The sequence below is a fragment of the Sesamum indicum genome, linkage group LG12 (genome assembly GCF_026168435.1).
Source record: "Sesamum indicum cultivar Baizhima isolate 11 linkage group LG12, ASM2616843v1, whole genome shotgun sequence".
NCBI lineage: Eukaryota > Viridiplantae > Streptophyta > Magnoliopsida > Lamiales > Pedaliaceae > Sesamum > Sesamum indicum.
Window position 1 is genome coordinate 16,901,063 of NC_142668.1, and position 22,467 is coordinate 16,923,529.

General features: G+C 34.8%; 3 protein-coding genes and 1 non-coding gene across 5 annotated transcripts; all 4 read right to left on the reverse strand.

Moving 5' to 3' along the window:
• Positions 1-1,716: 1,716 nt before the first annotated feature.
• On the reverse strand, positions 1,717-5,643 carry LOC105175612 (protein IQ-DOMAIN 9). Of its 2 annotated transcripts, XM_011098109.3 has the most exons (7): positions 5,466-5,643; positions 5,300-5,359; positions 4,291-4,395; positions 3,759-3,926; positions 2,830-3,057; positions 2,574-2,687; positions 1,717-2,491 (listed from the first exon to the last, which is right to left on the reverse strand). In XM_011098109.3, exons 3-7 carry the CDS (start codon positions 4,363-4,365, stop codon positions 2,141-2,143), a joined length of 936 nt encoding a protein of 311 aa, XP_011096411.1. In that variant the 5' UTR covers positions 4,366-4,395; positions 5,300-5,359; positions 5,466-5,643; the 3' UTR covers positions 1,717-2,140. The 2 variants fall into 2 exon arrangements, with proteins under 2 accessions (XP_011096411.1, XP_011096412.1); XM_011098110.3 differs by lacking the exon at positions 5,466-5,643 and having other exon boundaries at positions 3,759-3,827; positions 5,300-5,459.
• A 2,077-nt stretch (positions 5,644-7,720) lies between these two features.
• Positions 7,721-7,794, reverse strand: TRNAI-UAU (transfer RNA isoleucine (anticodon UAU)). Its single transcript has one exon. It is a non-coding gene; the product is annotated as a tRNA-Ile (tRNA).
• Positions 7,795-8,213: 419 nt separating this feature from the next.
• On the reverse strand, positions 8,214-10,472 carry CHLI1 (P-loop containing nucleoside triphosphate hydrolases superfamily protein). Its single transcript, XM_011098111.3, has 3 exons — positions 10,244-10,472; positions 9,883-10,001; positions 8,214-9,518 (listed from the first exon to the last, which is right to left on the reverse strand). The coding sequence occupies exons 1-3, from the start codon at positions 10,347-10,349 to the stop codon at positions 8,463-8,465; spliced, it is 1,281 nt and encodes a 426-aa protein (XP_011096413.1). The 5' UTR covers positions 10,350-10,472; the 3' UTR covers positions 8,214-8,462.
• Positions 10,473-18,901: 8,429 nt separating this feature from the next.
• On the reverse strand, positions 18,902-21,705 carry LOC105175615 (SGNH hydrolase-type esterase superfamily protein). Its single transcript, XM_011098113.3, has 5 exons — positions 21,414-21,705; positions 21,095-21,316; positions 19,711-19,778; positions 19,403-19,567; positions 18,902-19,273 (listed from the first exon to the last, which is right to left on the reverse strand). The coding sequence occupies exons 1-5, from the start codon at positions 21,510-21,512 to the stop codon at positions 19,114-19,116; spliced, it is 714 nt and encodes a 237-aa protein (XP_011096415.1). The 5' UTR covers positions 21,513-21,705; the 3' UTR covers positions 18,902-19,113.
• Positions 21,706-22,467: the final 762 nt, after the last annotated feature.

Here is a 22,467-nt window from a genome sequence, read left to right on the forward strand (position 1 = left end):
TTTTCTTAACGCTACCTAATATGGTTTTTATCTATTTTTTTTTTTAAATATTGTCCACTTTATTTCTAGGCTAAATTTCATTTTACCTCCCTATATTTTGTTAAAATATAAAAAAACTCCCTCGTATTTTGGAAATAGGTAACAAACCTCCACCTGCTTTTAAAATATCAGCAAAAAAATCTTATTCTATTACAAATTGACGGAAAGTGATGTGGACGCGTGGGTGGTGCACCTGGTTATTGATTTCAGCAGGCATTTTTTACTTGTTTTGTGTGCATTTTTTACTTGTTTTTAACTTATTTTAAGTATTTCTTTTTTTATTTTTAACTCTCTAAAAAAATATTTTTTTTAAAAGATATTTATTTAAAAATATGAAAACATTATACATTTTTTATATTTAATAATTTAAATTTTACAATCACAATGTAAAAATTAAATATCTTAACAAATGTGGATATTAATGAAATATAAAAATTATACATTATCAAGTAATTCAAATATTATATAATTAAAAAATATTAAATTAGTTATATTTAAATTTATTACATTATAAAAACTATACCTTATTATTTGTTATTTCAAAAATTTTAAAAATACCAAAAAGATAAAAATATATTTTTTTATACATATTTATATACATTATATTTTTATTTCAAAATTTTCTAACAATATATTTATAAATATAAGATACCAAAAAAATAAAAATGTACTAAATCTTATAAAAATAATTTTAATATACTAAATTTATTTTTCAAATTTAAGGTAAGTATTTTTAATTGGATTATTTAAAAGAAAATAATATACTAAATTTTGTAAAAAATATTTTAAATAAAATACTAAATTTAAATTATTATTTAGACTAAATATTTTATTAATTATATTATTTTTTATAAATGATATTTATATTTAAATTAGTATTGTATATATATAAAAGAAAAAAGAAATTCAATATATATATTAAACAAAATGACAATTAAATATCTAATAATTAAGTTAATTAAAAAAATAAAACTAAATATAACTAAGTTAATTAAAAAATTAAAACTGAGTACAATTAATAATTTAATTAATTAAAATTAACTATAATAAATTAATTAAAAATAAAAAAAAATGGGGGCAACGACCGTCGCCGATTGCCCTTTTTCTGTTTTTCTGGGCGACGGCCTCTTCCCTCTCTCTTTCTGCTGGCGGATGTCGCCATTGCCAGATTGAGGGATGGTTGGGGTGAGGGGTGGGAGCAGGTTTTTTTTTTATTAAATTTTATTTTTATAATATATATTTAAAATTAATAAATCTAAATTTTTAATTTTTTTTTATAAATTTAAGATCCAACGGTCTAAATTAATTGATTAGATTTGACGACTTTCATTTAATCAAGAATGATCCAACAGTCATTAAAAAAAAAACAATATATAATATATAAGCGTATAACGATCAGTTCATGGTAAAGCTTAACGGTGTTAAGCTTCGGTAATAAAAAAGAAGGGTGTGCTGAAAAAAAACCCAGGGGGTGTTTTATCTATTTTTAAAATAGAAGGAAATTTTTTGCTGAGTTTTTAAGATATTGGCCTTTTATTTGGCAATTTTGCCTTTTTCTACTACAACTTTTCATGTTTTACTAGAAAAAACACTCATGTAAAAATAGAAGCAACCATAAAACAGCTAGAACTGACTGTAGCTGCAGAAAGCTAACAGGTCAGAGTAATGAACTGAATCTTAGGAATAGAAATTTTTTCAGAGAGGTGAAACTTGTGAAGTAGTTCATGGCAGAATACAAACCACTCAATTTACGGAAAACTAAGTACAATTTACGGGAAGGGATACAGCAGAAGACCAAAGTCCAGCACAAATAGATATTCCTTGTCCACATGCAATACATAATTTATATAATTACATAAAAAGCTTATTATTATAACTTATATTTTTCCAAATGTACAAGGATAAAGGAAGGAAAATCAAACCATCGCTTGCAGATCGATTCCGAATCTTTTGACAAGCACAGTTGCACCATTTTCCGGTGATGTAAATCATCAAGCGATGAGCCGTTATCAAACTTGTTGATTGCTCCGGCAGTCTTATGTTGCATAACTTACTTTAAATGTGAAAACTTTTCTGAAAGCATAACATTTGAAGTCGGATATTAAGATCCTTCTTTTCCGTTCCTAGTTTTTTTCTCTTCAGGTTTGGGGCTCACTTTCTTGGCTGATATTTTCTGAGCTCCTTCATAAGATAGTTTTCTTGCTTTCCGGACAGGCTTTCCAGTAGGAGAAATTAATTTGACCTTATCTGGTGCTTTGCTAGTAGGGGAAAACATGGTTTTAGTAGTTTTGTTTGCCTGACGACTTTGTGCTTTCTTGGGACTTTCTGATGCTGCAACTCGGCTTTCCCAAGGCCGAGCAGCAATCCAGCGGTCCTTCCAGCTCCAGCCCCAATTTGCTTTGCTAAGTTCTTCATTTCCTGATCCGAAACTGGGATTGGAGTTGGCCCTCCACTGCAAAGCATGTTTTTTACTTCTTTCTTCTGATTATCAGAAAGAAAGGAAGTCAAGAGATGCTATAATTTGTACTATGTACCTGATGAGAAAAGGCATATGCCATAGCTCGTTCTCGCTTCACTGCTGCTGCTTCTCTCTGATGTATTCTTGCAAGTGCTTCATCAATTGTTTCAGAACCACCACTCCATTCCACCTGTCACACATTTCATTAATGGAAGATATCCGGCATACATGTCCTAAGCTCTAGTCTCAAATGATTACGTAACTAAAGGCCTTCAACCATGAAATCAAGGAGAAACCCATCAAGTACCATAGAAGAAGCAATTAGTCCTAACCTCAAGGTCATGAAGCTTTGCTTCTAGCTTCAATTGATTCTCCAGCTTCTTCTGCCTAAGCCGGCCTTCTAGAACCATATGAACCCGACGTGCTCTAATCTGGGCCTGAATCCTGCTCCATGAGTGCAGACGACTCAATGTAGTTGAGGCTTGCTTCATAACAGAATCGCGTTGCACCATGTTCTGTAACCTTACCATTCCTCGCATATGACGAAAAGTTTTCCTTGCCTACAGCAGGAGAGGAATTCTAAAATCAGTTCTTGAGTTTCAGTCATAGAAATGAAGCTTGAAATTCAAAGCCATACAAAGATGAAGATTAATAAGAACTCTTCTTGGGATATCCAAGCATCAGTGTCTCCTGTAGGCCAACTAAGATGCCAGCTTGAGGGAATTTAAATGGCACTAATGGGTGGAATTATTTGACAAACTAGAAATGCCTTTTGAATTTCATTCTCTCAGATTTGTAGTGCCATGTTTTGAACTTGCATTTTAGTAATGAAAATACTCCTATCCTCTTTTGCTGAAGGGAAAGACAATGAAATGCTTGTGCAAGTATAATTCTGAGAGGTAGGTATAATTTTTACATATCTTCATCTTTTTCTTCAGGAGTAATCAATATGTTGACATGATCAGAAATCTTTTGCAATATAATTAAAAGAAGCTGCCTAGTTAACAAGAGACTTGACTTTCATACTTATGTTTCTGCTGGTATCTGGTTAAGCTTGCTGCATCTTACAGAAATCAACCTCACTTTCACTTCAAAAAGGTGGGAGGATAAAAGAACAGAACATATCACATGCATAAACAGAGAAGACTTTGTGAAAATTGATCCATTCACCTTCAGAATGGTTAGCTGGGAACCGAACATGATAAAGAATCCACCGTAAACTGAAACGGTAGAAGCAAAAATAGCACCAAAAATGACATACCAAGTATGCTCGATATGCAGTCTGAATTTGAGTAGCAGCAGCATCTTCCAGGGAGCGGCCAAGTCTGCCCTGATTATCCACAGAGGCACCATTAGCTAGTACAGGATACTCTTTATCCAAACTCAGATCCTCGTTGTAGCTATTTATGTTTTCAGGTGCTGAATATCTCTGCTTATTGTGAGAAGAAGAAACATTCAGAACTTTACAAGAAACATAATAAGCTACTTAACCCAGGGCTTTCTTTGTGAGCGGCCAGTTCCAAGAGCATGCACAAATTTGGAGGATATAAGACAAAAGATAGTTACAGCAAGTAAGCAGAAATGTAAGTAGATTGCTAAAACAACAAAGTACAACCATATCAGCAACATTAGCTTCTACTGACAGTGAGTTGGAATGATCTCACTTCAGCACAGCAGTCATGTCAGTCGTCATCAAATAAATTACTAGGAATCCTCATTAAGATAATAACATTAGGAAATTCCTTATAAGAAAATCGAGACATAAAAGGTTTGGGGCACCCAGAGCGTCGAACCTTCAATTTCTCTGATCTATCTTCCTTCACTTTCTTTTTACTGATTATATTCTTAAACCAAACTCCAGAACCCATTCTTGATCCTCAATACAGGTAGCTAAGACCCTGCAGAAGAAGTCATATATCACATGAGTGACATGAATGTCATGTGGATGCATATCTAAACATCATTATCACACATCCCCACACATCAATTATGTATAAGAGATTGGATTTATAATATGACTTTCCAACTGTCGTGAAAGCAGTACAGCACACAAAATCAAGAATTTTTGACAAATGATATTGATAATTGTTCTATCTTCAGTAAAGACCTCCAAAGGGAATTCTGATATTCTGGCTAGTGACTCAACTAGCAAACCAGGGCAAACAGATCCGTGCATAAAAACCAATCAAGAGAAAGAGCACTCAAATTCCTTCACCACCCAAAGCCCATAATACAAAGGTGTCAGCTAAACAGTTGATAGTAAAGCAGGACTTCTTCATCAACTGAATTACAGCAACAAAAGCACTGCAACTTCTCAAATTAAGGTTAAATTGGGATTTCATAGATCCACATTAAAACAGAGGAGTTTAAGTGATTAAGATCAATCTAAGTAGCATGATAAGTCTTAGATCATTGAAAAGACAGTCCAATTCCGTTCTTGTCAAGTATAACTTCATGAATTTGATCAAAGAGAACCAACAATCGGTAAGATAACTTCCTCTCAGTCGATCATTTACACAAAGATGAGGCAGGATTTGGATTACAAAAGTACGAGACACTTCTCAATTCTAATTTAACAACCAAGTTACATGGAAAATCAATGTCAAAGAAACAGATTGACACTGAATCCTCTCAAGATTTACAGACAAAAACTCCTGTTTCTTTCAAGATTTCTTGGAAAAGGAAAAAGGAAAACAGACGCATGTTTCCTACTTGAAGCATTACAGGGATATCAAGAAAGATCTTGAAAAGAACAAACAAGAAAGAAAACCAATGTGGGAAGTTCAAGAATCTGTCACATACCAGAGGTGTTGTCCACAGGTAAAGACTCCCCGCTTTTGGGCAAAAGGGTCAGTCCAAGAACTGAAGAAAAACCAAGAAAAGAGAAGCAAATGCAGTGATGAGAATTGAAGTGGGATAGAGAAGAATGAGTGAAAGAGAAGAAATATGAGGGCGTATATGTACAGACTTGAAGTAGACGGCAGAGGGAAAGAACAAAAAGTGGGTAGCTCTGCCGATACTTGCCATGGCCCAGCCGCGCTACTCTCTCACCTCAAAAAGAGTTTCAACAATCATCCTAATTAACGTATATCAAGAAATAAGAAAATCAGGGCCTGTCTGTCTCTTTCCTCTCCTATTCCCTGAAAAAAGAAAAATACTCTCTCTCCTCAATCAAAGGGGACTAAACCGACGCTTCCCAACTCTCATCATATTATCATATTTTTATCCAAAAAAATAAATAGTTATAGCGACAGCAGGACCAACAACCTCCCATTATGATTCTCCCCCCCCCCCCCCCCCCCCCAAGTTCTTCATCTATTTTTCAGTGAATAATCATATACAATGACCACCACTAGTGCAAAATTAATAAACCTCCCAGTATGTAATTTTATCTTGAAAAATGATAAAACCATGATATCACGCTATTACTTTACATGACAAGTCATTCTGGGAGGGGCGACGTTTTTCAGTTTGGAAAATTAAACCTTATTTGTAACGATTAATAATTACACTTAAGAGTGTAAAATTACGAGTAATACTTCCGTATCTCGGCCGCAAGAATGCTGGATTTCCAGTTTTTCTTCTTTTAATAATAACTGCATCATCATTTGTTTGTAAAAACTTTAAAATGCCTGCCAAGTACTTATTTAATGTTTATTTACTTCTATGAGTTGGCCGTGGGGACATTTGTAAGATACTAATTACTTGATTCGGACCTCTTGGAATCCTTTTGAAAGAGGATAAATTCGATTCTTGAAGGTAATTTTATGAGTTATCTCACTACAACTTTTGAAGAAAATAAGGATAAAGATGAGAAAAATATGTAAAATCAGAAAAGTGCGTAGAATTTTTAACAACTTGAAAATTAAACCGTGATTTCATTATTACCATTTTATTTTGATGATCAATGGTTATGGTGATTCAACTTGTTTGGTGTAGACATTATGGTGTTTGCTAAATGACTACATTCTTATAACAAAAGTGGTGGTTGGTTATATTTGGAAAAAACTATAGTCTAATAATGTAAGAACAAGAGCCCACCCTTGTTATTTATATATATGACATCAATCACCAAAGTGATGAAAATAGAAAAGGTGGGTAAGAGCAATTATTTGAGGACATTTTAATAAAGAGTTTACACGTTTTGACATGGAATATTTAGGTGGATTTATGTCCTAGAAGGAAACAAAGTACCAAGAAATCATTGGTAGATTGCCAACCACAATGCACTCCACAATCCCAACATATATCCCGTTGTCTTAGATGTATTTCTTACTTTTTTCAAAAAATATATAAAATAAAATTAAGATAAGATTTTATTTTATTTTTGCATAATAAGTAGGTTAATAATAGTACGAAATTATTAACTCTCCATCACTGATATTGGAAACAATGATATTCCTTTAGTCCCTTCTTAAAAATTATACAAAGTAAAAATGAAAGTCATAAAATTGAGACAGGACATATGATATTCAGTTTGATTTTATTATTACAGTTATGCTAATGTTCCATGTTGGTCATTATTACAGGAAAAGATAAAAGAAAATGAAAACTACTGTCATTTGGCATAAAATACAATTTATTTCAATTTCATTTAGTATTTTTGGGTTAAGAATTCGAGCATAGGATGTTGTCGTGTACTCGGGACCTGTCCCTTTAAACTCTATCCTTTCCCGCTGCAAAACCCATATCGAGGCGGGTCTAATTCAGTAGACCCAATTATTTTAAGTTTATTTATTTATTTATATATATAAAAAAAATTTAAAATATAAATTATAAATGAAATTATTCATGGCCTAACTCAAATATTCAAGATCAAAAAATAAATTCTCAAATATAAATAAGTTATTCTTAAACCAATCCAAACAATTTATAGCGATTATACATTACTATTTCTTTATCTTCATCCTCATTAAGTATTGTGGGATAATTTTTTAATTTATCAATTTTTTGAACAAATACCTAACAATAAACAAATTAAATAATATAATATTTTGTTAGAATTTATTCTATCAAAATAAAGTAAAATAATATATATGTTATATATATATATTAAATAATTAAACTGGGGCGGGCCTTAAGAATCCGGAACCTGGTATGATCCTAATATTTAAAACCCACTACCCGCCCGCCACCACTAATTGTAACTTGTAATTGTAAGCAATAATTGAGTTGCCTAGAGATGCATACAAAACAAAATGAATGAGCAACAACCAAAAGAGGTGGTCCCGGCGGGGCTCGAACCCGCGACCTTCGGCTCATAAGACCAACGCTCTAACCAACTGAGCTACGGAACCTTGTTGTATACTCTGAGTTTATGATGGACTGTATCAGTTTCAATTGTTTATTACGAGAAAGATTGAGAGCAAACTAAAAGTCATTCTTCTCATCCACTTTTGCAACTGTCCTTAGTGTTATTTCTTTCCGGGCACCAGCCAATTTTTGACTCTTTGCAGCTCAAATACAAACACTGAAAAGCAATTAAGCCAGAATAAGTGAAGCCATAGTCATACAAGAGAACCCGTCTGGTTATTCGGGATTACCAAGAAATGTTCTGAGCTATGTTTTCATTGAGGTCAGTCCCAGAGCAATATTATAGTTTGCGGGGAAGTGCTATCACCTCACACTTGTAAGAGACAGTTAACATCACACTGTACTACATTTCGTTTGTTCTAATACTAGCAAGAATCAGAGTGCAGGGTACTTTACTCACAAATGAAGCCCGAGCAGAAATCACATATCTTACATCAGCCATAAACATTCGTTCATCAGCTTTAATAACAGCATGTTACAAAATGTAAATTTCATCAATAAAAGAGATCATCTTATACTCAAGCCTATCTGTTCTTTTGTAGCTCTAGAGTCGATCACTTTGAGTTGAGTAGAAATTGATATCAAAAGTCAATAGTAGCATTTGCAGTACAGTTGTAACAAAAATGAGATACTAATGCAAAAGTTACCTCCCTCAGCTAAAAACTTCATAGAATTTCTCAATCACAAGTAAGCCTGAGTCAATTGACTCTAACGGATCCTTACGAAGTCGATGCCTCAAGCAGTTAGGGATGACAGTCGCAATATCCTCAGCAGTTACTTTATCTCTTCCTTTTAGGGCAGCCAGAGCTCTTGCCGCCCTATTCGTGACTATATCGCCTCTTAATCCATCAACATTCAGCTCAGCACAGACCTTGGAGATTTTAACTCTAAGTTCATGATCAATTGTAACAGACGAGAGACCGCTCCTGGCGGACGCAATTTGTTGCTGGAGCTTATCTTGCTCTGCCTTGTAAGACTCACGGAATTCTTTGGGATTTCTATCGAATCGGGCTCTCTCCTCCACAATTTTAACTCGGAGTTCAGCATCCTTCACTGTCCCAACCTGTGCATGCATTCCAAATCGATCAAGAAGCTGCGGCCTAAGTTCACCCTCTTCTGGATTTCCTGATCCAATGAGTATGAATCTGGCTGGATGTGAAATCGAGATTCCCTCCCTCTCGACGGTGTTCCAACCAGAGGCAGCAGAATCCAATAAAACATCTACTAAATGGTCATCCAAAAGATTGACCTCATCCACATAAAGAATTCCTCTGTTGGCTTTTGCAAGAAGACCAGGCTCAAATGCCTTCACACCTTCAGTAAGGGCCTTCTCAATATCAATTGTACCACAAACTCTATCTTCTGTAGCGCCCAAAGGCAAATCGACCATGTTGATTTTGGTGAAGACAACAGCGAGTTCATCGCCTTTCATAAGTTTATCCCGTACTTCTGGTCCCTGCACTTCCGCATCCTCAGGATCTGAATTAAATGGATCGCCAGAGACTACTTTGATTTCGGGGAGTAAATCCACCAACGACCTAACAGTTGTAGACTTTCCTGTTCCCCTGTCACCCATGATCATCACACCTCCTATCTTTGGGTCAATCACATTCAAGAGGAGGCACAATTTCATCTCATCTTGCCCAACTATAGCTGCAAAAGGATAAACTGGCCTCTGGCTCTCCTTGGAAGCGGCAAGCTTCTGTACCTGAAATGCATAGGTCATTAGGTTGTTAGGACATTTTCCGCATAAACCTAGTGATCTTTCAACGATGTACAGCATTCTACCCCACATAAGATGTAAGGAGAAACGGGACAAGCATCGTTCCTTCACTTGCAATTGTAGTCTATTATGACTTACATTATCTACAAGTACCAAAAATGTGATAAGATGAACTTCTTTTAATCCTTACAGTTCAGCTCGGTGATACTGGTTTCCATCACAAATTAGCAAACATTTCTAGATTTTGTGCAATCTTTTTAAGGAATGAATCATAGCCATAAATACAAGGCAAGAAAATATTGCAAAAAGATTTAAAATTGCAGAAGCGCCAAGACCAAGAAATTAGTACCTGTTCTTGGGCAGGACTAATCTCAGTGGCAACATTAGAAATTGAGACACTGAATTGAGACCGCCCTTTCTTGAGAGGAACTCCAATCCCTCCATAGAATTTCCTCCCCGAACTCACCCCTGCTCAAATAAGACAAAAGGTAACCATCTTTTAACATCCCACTTCAAATTCTAATTACTCTCATCCAAAATGCAAGAAATTAAAAGTTCAATCACAAGCAGACCAATAATACGCAAAAACTCTCCCGAATTGACACTAACGCATAACGTTAAAACTTGAAACATAACTTTCCAACAAAGATATGAAAAAAGGATTTTTCAACACACACAGACAAAAAGGGAGTGGATGTGCATCCAGGTACCAGGAGCTACAGGAAGATAGAAAGAGGAATTCTTGGATGAGTGAGAGGCAAAGGGTGTAGAGGCCAAGAGTGCTGCAATGGAGGAAGTTCCGACGATCCCCGCCATGCTTAGTAGTTTGTGTGCTGTGTTTTTTGAGTTTCACCACTTGGCATGGATGTGTTTGGTTGCTACTTACTGGTTTCCTTTGTGTTGTGGTCAGGATAAGAGGATCAGATTTCCATGACCCCCCACTCCCACTCCACTTCTTTTGTAAAAGAACATCTCATTTTATGTGCTTTTTACAATTTGGAGCAGCAAAAAGTGAAATTTGCAAAATCCCCCCAACATTTGTATACAAATTAGATTAAAATGTCTGAAAAATTGCATATTTGATCCCACACGATAAAGATTATTTCATTTTTTATCCCATAATTTATGAAATTAGCATATTTGGTCTCATAAGTTAAATTTTGTAGTATTTGGGACAAAAAATACCATAATTTTTAATTCTATAAGACCAAATGTCCCACAATTTTTATCTTATAGAATAAAAAATACTATAATTTCTTATCCAATGAGATCAAATATACTAGATTGTAAATCATGGGGCCAAAAGTATATCACTTTCTATTTTACCAGATCAAAAGTACAATTTTTCCTAAAATAAAATGTAGCTTATTTCTTTTATAATTATTGTTTAATTAATTCAATATTTATTTTTGTTATTCATGTAAATTCAAATTTAATTATAAATTACGCATGTATATCAAGTATGTTTTGACTGATTAATATATGGAATGAACTTTTATTTCAAAGATATTTTAATTATTTTTCGAGATATAATAATCTATTTTGGGGGGGGGGGGGGGGGGACCCAAACAGGACCTGATGGTACGGCCACAGAGTGACCCCGCTCCAAAAATTTTAAAAAAATGCCATCGTTGGCTTCAATTTCATTGTAAGGAAAACTCGCGCGCGTTTGGATGTTGGAGGGCTCTCACAAATTTGCACATTGCCGTCCCTCCAATTCCAAACTCCATTTCCATGAATTCAACAGAAATGATTCTCACTTTCTCAAAATTCCAAACTCAAACTTTCCAATCTCCACTCCACCCTCCAAAATCCAAATGCAAACCATTTCCCACCTCCAATTCCACTACATATAATTCTCCCTTCACTTCTTCTTCAACACATCGTCTCTCCCCTCAATCAAATGGCAGTCCCTTCTCTTTCTGGAAACAATGGCGACAAGGAGAACATCCCAGGTTCTTCATCTGTAAACCCACTTGTCCCATTTTCTTCTTTTTCTCCCAAAAAGAAGAGGAAATTAAGGGTGCCCCTCGAGGACATCACCAATCTTCTCTACCCAGGGCCTACGCCTTCTCTGCAAGAAAGCCCATTTTCAGTTGACAGTGCTTCTTTGTGCCTTCTTGTTTGTTTGATCTATCAAATGAAGAATCGCCGTAAAAAAGTTGACACTTGGACATTGAGGAATCCAAGTGCTGCAGCTGCGACGTTGAGGAAGCACTTTAGGTAGGCTAAGTTGCGAAGTTGATCCTCGCCTTGGATTATTTTGTTTTGCGTTGTGTAATTCTTTAGTATATAAGATGCATTCACAATAACTATTTCTGGGCTCTTTTCTATTTTATGAGTTTGCTGGCTATTATATTCTTGAAAATGTTTGACTGGTCCTATGAGTTGCAGATAAGATAGCTAAGAAGTTACATTGAGTGACTGAATTGAACAAGTTGAAATCGCTAAACATGTCTACATTAAACAAATTTAAGCTCAGATTGTAAAGAAAACAGAGAAACATGGAGCGTACTCAAGACTAGACTAACTTAAACTAACCAAGAATTAGCTTGCTGGACAGAAGCGCAAACTCACGACTAAAGCTCACTAATAAAAGCTCTGAAAGATAAAACGTGAAATCACAAACGACAGTTTTATGAAGAAATAAGCTGGCGCTCTCTTGAAATAGCAGCTGGCTCGTGAATGGGGAGCTGGCAAGATTGCAGCCATCTTTACGCAGATTTTTGTTAGTGTGATGTGGTATTCTAGAGGGATGAGTTCTCTTCACCATCCCATTTCTTGATCTGAATTGTGATATGAATTAAATTTCCACTATTTAGATTAGGAATGTTAACAATGATGTTGACCTCAAAACTCAAATCTTCCATCATTCAAATGAATAAAGCGGTAACAGAGTCAGTCTCGTACGAAAAGAAGAATCCAAATTGGATGAGGCCGGATTATGACTTATATGTGTGCTTAGAGTTAAAGGAAGCTCCACCATTGCTTGGCGATACTTATCCTCATGATTCATGAACGCTCGTACATAGTGCATTATAAAATGCTATGTTGGGGCCTTTTTATCCAATTAGTAGAGAAAATGATTATTATCGTGGAATAGTGCATAAGTTGGGGGAAGGAGGCTGAAAGTGGTCCTTCACTGTCTTCAAGTTGATCATTTTTCCTTGATTTTAATACTGGTTTAAGATGTAAGGGAAATTTAGTGAAAAAAACACCCGATCTTGCTGTTGACTAGAGTAGTTTAAGGTCGTTTAGGTGGTCACCAATTTGCGAAAATTGATTATATCCCAATGCTATTTGATAATGATATCCCACATCATATTTGCCGTCACAATGCTGTCTTGCTCTCCTGGCAAATAAGGTGGATGAAGAGGTATTCATTTATCTGCATGACATTGCATTTGGTCGTGAGTCATCTACTCGAATGAAGATAAATGAGTACAAAGTGGCCTTTGTCTTATCTCAAAATTTGTTGCTAGGTTCAAAGGGCTAGAGGTAGCTGCTGAGGTGTTGCTTTATTTGTTTTCTTTACTTTGGTAAAAGGTTTAGTTGTTTTGTGGATGTTGAGATAAAATGTGATGCAATGAAGTTAGTTGACTCTATGCTGTCCTACCAATGAGGTTTTGCTTCTGCATCAGCATCTCTTTTAAAATTGATCATACCTTGCTGTAAGTTTTGGCTTGTGCAGGTCATCAACCATTATCACAACATTGCTCTTTTTGCAATGGCATCTAAAGTTAGTTTGGATGTTGTGGTTTTCTCTGCTTCACCTAATTCTAATGAATGACTGAATTTCTGAGATAAAGTAATCAAACTGCAGGTTAGCTTAGTGGGCACCTTATGCTCAAACGCCACGACTTCTTTTTCAACTCCAAATGAGGTCGCTGAGCAAACCAGAAAATGCTTCAATATATAAAAAAAAAAAAAAACAGCTTGTGGCTTTTGAATAAATTTCTTGCACTTCAGCCGACTCTAGATAAAGAAAGCATATCATAATCGGATCAAGAAGCTATATAAATGAAGGATCTGTTAAGCTATCTACTTGTCTCTAAAAACTCTTTGAATTATACAGCTAAGAGGACTCATAATGAGTAACCTGAAGTTCTCCATGTGGTTTATGACTCTACTCCTGCTCTTATCTGCAGTAACCGTCGCAGCTCGTCCTGTCAGGCCTATAACAATTGCGAGACGAGCACTAGAGGCTCAATTTAGCATGGAGAAGATGAACCAAAGTGAACATGAGTGGCCTGAAAGGGTAACCCCTGGAGGCCCTGATGGACATCACCATCTTGGAGGTTTCTAATCTCACAACTCCAGAGTTGAAGGTTAAAAATAATGGTGTCTCAAGAAAGACATTGTGGTACAAATTAAGATACTTTTGCTAAGTTTGTTAACATGGCTAATTTCTTAGCTGAGATTGGAACTTTAAATTGAGTTTTGGTTAGTCAATGATGGTGAACACCCTGTCTTACAGTTTTCTTCTAACAGTGCCCTGTACTTCATGTTCATGCATGCTCAGGAGAATATGTCTCTCAAGAAAATTTTCTCTTTCATGGGATATGCACAATTCTATCCATCTACCAATGTAAACACACAAAATATAATCAATATCAAATAATTTCATCGCACATTTAATCATTTATATTATCTCCGTATAAAAGTAAACGCATCTCAAGTATTCGGCTTATATGTTGCTTGTATTCATCCTCAGCACTAAGGTATATGTGTTCAAACTAAGATGCCACTGCAGACGAACCCCTATTACCAGTCATACGTCAGAAGAAGAGAGAACTCGGAACATATCATTACTGGACATAGAGGATAACGCTGATCATAAGATATACGAAGGCGCAATAGAGTTAGATGTGATTCCTCAAAGTTAGTAAACATAGTGAAATCCACCGTAGCTTATGTACTCATCCTCCATCTTTTTGACAAACTTCACGCATACGATTCATGGAATCATCCTCTTTTCATTTTTTCTTAAAAAAAACAAATTCAAAAAAATTCTTATCCAAATTCCAGTAAAACCAATTACAGTGCAAATGGAATATACTTGTCATGTAATTAATTATTTTTTTTGAATTGTATATCAATCACGCAATAAGTGTATTATATTTAGTCATATAATTGATTCAAACTGGATAAAACTTAAGATTTCATAGCGTTCTTGGAAAGCTTCAAAATTTTAATACAGATTCAACATCACAATTTCGGTGATATGAATACTGAAACATCCATATAACAGAGACGCTAATCAACTGCAAGTTTAAGACACGTTGATGACAACCAAAAATCAAAATGGTAACATATATCCAAGAAATATTGCATGGATCTCAGATCAAACTATTTGAATTAATTATACAATAAGTATATTAAATATAATATACTTATCATAATTAACGTACAATTCAAAAATAAATTAATTAAGGGTAAATTGCATAATGCCCCATTGTGTTTTGATAAAATTACGTGAAATCCCCATATATTAATTTAATAGGCTAAAAACATTCTGTGTTTTATAAAATACAACAAAAAAACTCCTATCCTTTAAAAATAAACGGAGAGTGGCTCAATGGCATTTGTGCGAGTGGCCTTCATTTTTACCTTTTTTAGGATTACTTTAAGCATGTAAATTTTCATTTTACCCCTTTCTTTCATATATAAATACATTTTAAATTGATTTATTTATATATATTAGATTTAATTAATTTTAATTATTTATTTAGCTCAAATATATTACAATAAATTATATTTATACGAAAATATTAATCTAAATATAAAAACAACTAAATAGTATATAAAATTTATTAAAAAAATTAATTTAAAAAACACAATAAAAATTTAATATTCTAAAATTATCTTTACATTAAGAATTCATATAAAATATAATTTAAATATAAAAACACCTAAACATTATATAAAATTTTTAAAAATTAAAATAATAATTTAAACACAGTATAAATTTAATATACTAAAACTATTTAAAATTAAAAATTCATATGAACTATAAAAATCACTTATAATAATTGTATATTATTAACTAAATTAAATTATTATTAATTGAAATATATTTCAATAAATTTTATTTTTTTACAAAATGTACTAAATAAATATCAAAATACCAACAAAGTACATTAATTATTTAAAGTTATATTATTTACTTATAAATATTATTTAAAATATTATTTTTTTTTAAAAAAAAGTTCTTCTTCTCCATCGCCAGCCATATAGTGGCCGGCAACATCGCCCCTCGGAACGAGGGGTGTAGAGCGACCTTACCATCGTTCTCTGTAAGCAGAGGCGATGGTGATGTGGCCATTGCCGCCCATTATTATATGTATTTATATATATAATATATAGTGAACATATAATTATATATAGATAAAAATATATATTTTAGATTATTTAATATTTGAATCATTTATTTCTAATAATTGAGATCAATGGTTGATATAAGGTGGGTATAACCGACAATTTAGGACAAAACTTAACACCGTTAAACTTACTTAACAGAATGAGAGAGTATGCAATATTTTGAAAAATAGATGAGGTTTTTTGCTTATTTTTTTAACACATGAGGTATTTAACTAAATTTTAAAAATCCAGGAGGATTTTATATAATTTATCCTAAAATTAATAATTACATGATAGTGTGATCGATTCAATACGACCAAACGTGATTTAGATAACAAATTTTCTTGTCAACGATGCAATAGCGGCCGCCGGCGCCACCACCAACTAGGAAAGCAAATATATCAATAAGAAAAAAACTGAAAAGGAAAATGATAACCTAATTTAAACGAAATGAAATTAATAAATCGGATAAGCAGATGATTAATTTGCTGGAATCTGTGTAAATAAATGTAATTGAGTACAAGGTTGACTCACCCCGACGTTAAATTAATGGTGGTATTAGTGCAAACAAAATGGTGATTAGGCCTCCGTCTCCACTAACGCTTTCATTAGCCTTTATGTTTTTTGTCCTTCTAACACTTTAAAACCGGAAAACCTGTAGCTGGATAACCACATTGGCACCCTAATATATACAAATTAAAAAAAGCATAAAAAGCGTGGATTCTTTCTCTCCTTTGAATAATATTTGATAGCGACTTTGATAGTATCCAGGACTCAAATTAGGGGTTCCGGATTCCGCCGTGGCGACTCGATCGTCTCCACTGTGGGCGGCGGCGTAAATATATATATTTTAATACTGTTGCTTATGATGTGGTATTTTAGAGTCATGTTCCATTACTAGTTTAATAAAATATAATATGAATGAGAATATGTTTAAATTAATTAAAAAGGAATTGTAGATTTTTATATTGAATTGTGATTTGTAACAAATAAGTATTCACTGCAACTATTGTTTGAAAATGTAAACAAAGAAGCTGGTAATTTTTCATTTGACCGACTGTGTGTGTGCTTCACTCATGTTTATATAAGAATTGTCGAAAACACAATAAGAACAAGGCAGATGACTAGACAACAACTCGGGAAAATGTAGGTGTGAGGAGATGAGTAAGTGAGGAGGAAAATGCATGAAACAAAATAGAGGATATAACACGCGCGGCTACGTACCCGTGTAAAGTAATAATACGCCATTTTGGAAGAAACGGACAAGAATTTTGTCTTGGATTGTTGGAGGCCAAAACAGTCTTGTTTTACATTCATTTATTGTCTGTTTCTTTCAATATAGAATTATAATTCTCTATCTCCCACTTTTGTAGCAGCCAAATTTTCTGCTATATATTTGGCCTGGTTTTCATCACTGTTTTTACTTCACATCCATTTTCCTCTCTTTGGTATCCAAAAATGGCCATTTCAGCTTCCGCCCTCGTCTCAATTATATTGATCGCTTTCTTCGTCTTTTCTTTTTCAAGTGCTAACACGGTGATGGCTTCGAGTCATGGTGGTCTCGTTGCCATGCAACAAGGGCTAGACAGCAGGCGCATTTTACGTGAATTAACGTTGGAGTTATCAAACAGAAAGCAAAGCAGTAGGACGGCGATGGCGGATCCAGACAGAGTGGCACCTCAAGGGCCTGACCCTCAACATCACTAAACTCATCAAATCCCATATATAGGTATCCTCTGACAGGTTGGTGCTGTCCTAAGCAGTTCCAACTTGTGAATTACAGAGGATCCTATTGTTTCTTCCTTCAATGGAGAAATGCTGCATTTCTCCAATAAAAATTCGAGTCCATGCATATCAATTTCCACTATCGTGGATTAGGGTCCCTGTTTTGGAATCTTTGTTTAGTGCAAAACAATCATGGATCAAACTGGATGATTGGCCCATGACTTTTATTTTTGAAAATATAAATATATAGTAATTACACAACCAACATAGTCGCTGCCAAGACTTTATTTTATACTTTTTCTTTTCCCGGCGTGTAAGCGTATTGTTTATGCTAATTTAACGATGCTCATAATTTGTGTAAGTGAATATATATTTCATTATAAAAAAAAATTATTCAAATTTGATTTGACCGGATCTGGACCAATTATATGGTAAGTGTAATACACTTGTCATATAATTTGTGTATAATTCAATAAAAAAAATGATCAATCACATAATAAGTACATTGCACTTATTTTATAATTAATTTGATTCAGTTAAATCTTACTTGAATAAAAAAATTTCATTTTTATCAGCCATTTTTAAAATTTTATGAAGGGAGGAGAGTTGTGATTCTAGAAAACAATGGTTAATAGTAGCTTGCAAGCATCCCAATCCTAAAGCCTAGAGAGAGGAAAGTGAATTTTAATCAGGAATCATTATGATTGACCATTATTATTATAGAAAACCAGCACCATTAGCAATGCCGGCCTATCATACATTTATTTTGCTCCGAATTTTAAACAAGTCCTGGACTGGACCATCGTCCAACAAATTTCATAGATTTATTTTTCTGCCAGATATTGGGAAAATTTTAGTGCAAACTAGGTTTGGATAAATTAAACCGAAACTTTACATTTCATATAGAGTAATGGACAAATTGTTATAAAATTAGTTCGATTTGACCTGATTCAAATAAATAAAAATTTGAAAGCAGCAGGATGGATTCATTCCGTGGACTCTTAGGGAGGAGGAAAATTTGTATTGACTGAAAGGTTAAACATCATAATGGAGATCTTCAAAACAAATTTTGCCCAGGTGGTGAACGTGAAAGCCTACAATCAAAGCACAAAGATCCAGGACATTGCATACTTAAGCCCATACCATTCAATCTGAATTAAGGATTTATCGGCTAAGAAAACCAGATATGATGTTTTCGACTATCTTCATTAGCAGCACCTAGAACAACATCTGTGGCTGCCAGCATGCCAATCTAATGCTTAACGTACACATACAGAACGAAATGATGAACTCTCTCCTTCATGGTGAAGTAATTAAACAGATAGTAAATTGTATAATGCCTAAGGCATTTTACAAGACATCAAGTTCGACAAAAACAACCCACGTGAGCAGACACAAACCGTATGCTTGGGATTTAAGCTTGTGATAAAACCACATCGTCCCATTGCAAGTACACTGAATAGAGAGCGGAAGCAAAAAGGTTGTCTTCAATGAACTACTTTTCAAAACACTTGAGTGGATCATTCGGATCGATCTCAGCCCAGAGCGGGAGGTCCGCTGGTAGAGTCTCCAGACTTATTCCACCTTCCCGTAGCTGCCCTATCACTTCCTCAAACACAACCTTGTTTCCATTCTCAGTGAGATGCAGACCGTCCCTGCATATTTAAATTCAAAAGGGTCAAATTATCAAGCCAGTTTAGAGTTTTCCAAGTTGTGCAAAGACTAAGTGCACTTTGTACAAACATAAATTATATGTTAGAGTTCCAAGTATGGCAAGAGAGTACCTCAAACAGGCCTTTTGCCATCCAGGAGACTGCTGCATTTTTGTCCAGAGATCTATAGCCGGAACTCCACATTCAGCCGCTGCAGCAAGACATTGTTTGGCATATCTACCCGCAGACTCATTTGTCCTCTCAGGAAGCCCGGAAAGGTTGTTGATATATGGGTCCCTGCATGAACATCAAACTTCCAAAATCATTATGCATTCCAAGCGATATTTTGATGACGATGAACTTTAGAACTATGGAAAAACACACTTAAAAATTTCAGTTGGATGTACAATAAAAAGTAGATTTAGGAGGATCAGATTTACAGGAGACGTGCAGCTTCATCGATTGGTGGAGGTGTGATGAGGATAATGCGAGTAGACGGCCATTGCTTCTGAAATCAAGCAGCAACAGAATCTATGTGAGGAAAAAAATTTGAGACAGAAGCAAGCATATATAGTATGAGGAGTGCAGCAAAAAGGAGTTTGCTCAACAATGTGCTAATATTAACTCAATTCACACGAACAAACACACGATGCAGATCAACACATGAAATAAATTTCTTATCCCATTTCAGCGATTAGTTTCAGTAGGGTTGGCACAAACCATCTGATCTTAAATTCCCAGTCCTCTAACAATTTAAGCTAGTTCGCAGACGAAGATGATCCTTTGACATGTAAGTAGATGCAATATACATGTAAGAGAAAGAGGAAAAACAGAATTATTTGGTCCCAAATAGGGCCTGAAAAGCCATTTAGATGTAGTTTCTTTCCAAGTAATGATGGCTTATGTAACTATGATCTCATTTTCTTTTTAGAAAAAGAAAAAGCAATGGATGGTGTAGAGTCTCTTTCCGAAGCATGGTCCATAGTCTAAGAAAGAGGTAAAGGAGGAGCATATGAGCATAGAGGATCAAGAAAACACACACAAAAGCAATTAACCATGTGTGGTGCGATGCAACTAAGATACGCATATATATGGTAATGCAATTCGTTAATGAAAATGACACTCCGTGCATTTTTTTTTTCTTTTCATATTAGAAAAAAGATAGTAGCAAAGTGGTCAACATTGAAAGCGAGAACTGGACCTTTCTTGTGCCTATGCTTTTGTTTTCTGTAAAATTAGAAAAGAAAGTGTGTCTCCCCCGGCCCCGAGGGTCATCCATCCACATATTTAGAAAGCTAACTCTATTTTCAATTTTCCAATTCCAGAGCCTGTCCGCTATTTTCAAATAACTATAATTCATTTTCCAGAAACACTATATAGTTTTTGTTTTAAATAGTATATAGTGCAATGATACGACACAACATTAATTATTGATAAATTTCGCTTTGAATCGTCCACTATTCCCTCCAATTTCATGTATTCTTATGTTCCAGAATACATATGCACGTACTATATATGCATTAGTTATATGTTACACAAAATAGACTAAGATATAAATTCAAATAAGTCAGAGAATTGCTTATCATGTTGTAACCTGTGACAGACAGTTGATAATAGAAGGATATAAAATTAACAAAAAAAGGGGTAAGAAATAGGAATGACTCGTAATGCTCACGTGACGCACATGGTGAGTAGACGAGTATAAAGTTAAGAGTGAGAGCGCGCGTGAGGGTGTTGGTATAGTAGTAGGTGCAGGCGGCGGAGTAGGTGTTGGTGTGTGCGTGCGGTGGGTGTCGGGCACGTGCGGGGGAGCTATGGTATTACCTTGAGAAAGGCGATAATGTCGAGGAGATTCTGCTTGTACTCATCAAGAGGCACGTGTTGAAACCCACCGCATCGGTCGGGGATAACGGCGTCGTTTGCGCCGAAGAACACCGTCACTGCCACCGGAGCATCGCCGCTCTCCGCCTCCGGAAACACCCTCTCTTTCACCTTCAGAGCCCATCTCGTGTTGTATCCGCTATACCCTCTCAACACCACATCCGCCTTATAATCAAACCACAACAGCACCATCAGATCAAGAACACGCACTAGCACACAGTACAGAGTGTTGTTGACCATAAAAAGCAGAAAACAAATTTACCGTGCGGGCGAAGTGATGTGCTAGAGAAGAACCCCATCCACCGGGGGAGAAGGACTCCTCAGTGATGGAGTCTCCAAACAGATAGATCTTCGGTCTCATTTCTCCTGCAAGTGGCCTCGTAGCTTATGATGTAAAAAGGTCCGAGACTTTCAGCAGTGCAGTCTGAAAAATGATGCACTACTCTTCCCTATTTATGTGCAGATTCAAATGTGTAATATTTCTCAAGTTTCAGAGTAGCAGCTACGTGGGGTAAATATAGTATTCAGTTTCTTTAATACTTGGATCTGTGTCACGTCCAGTTGTACGTGAAAACTGCACTCTAAATTCATTACGTGAATCTTTGAATTCGACTATCAATAGCTTAAAAAAATATATATCAATACTAAATAAAAAATATAATTTTTTTTTGTTATAATTAATTACTATAATAAAAGGAAATTGTGACAATACAAATAAATCATGACTTTACAATGGCCATTAACCGTTGTTTTTGCAAATGCAGCCAAAACTCTTATCATGATTTTAACTATGACAAATGTTTTTACTATGGTATTGATAAAAATTTAAATTTTTTATTTTGATTTTATTTAGCCACAGTTAATAATATTAATTTATCACAATTTTCAAGAGAGGATTATTTATAGCGTAAAGAAAATTTAATTTTTTTTAGAGTGTAAATACAACTGAATTCTTTAATTAAAATATTAAGTTTTAATAGACGGAATTGGATATTACATGTAGGTTGACGTAATATTGGAAACTAGAGGGCAGCAGTGATGGTTTTAGTAAATGCCAAAATCTTGAAAGGCAGCAAAATGGGTAGTGGGAGTCTTTCACCAAAAAAAGAGAGTTTAATGGTGAAGGGGCACAGGTGGTGAATTTATGAATAAGCACGTCTATGTGATGGGAATTCATGGTTTTATTTAAATGGCTTCGGGGGTAAGCTTTCATTTCCATCAAGATTGCCACAATACCGGGTTTGCTCTTTCGGGACCTTCAATGGCCATTGCGTCCCACCTTGATATTGTTTTGTATATACATATTTTTTAATTAT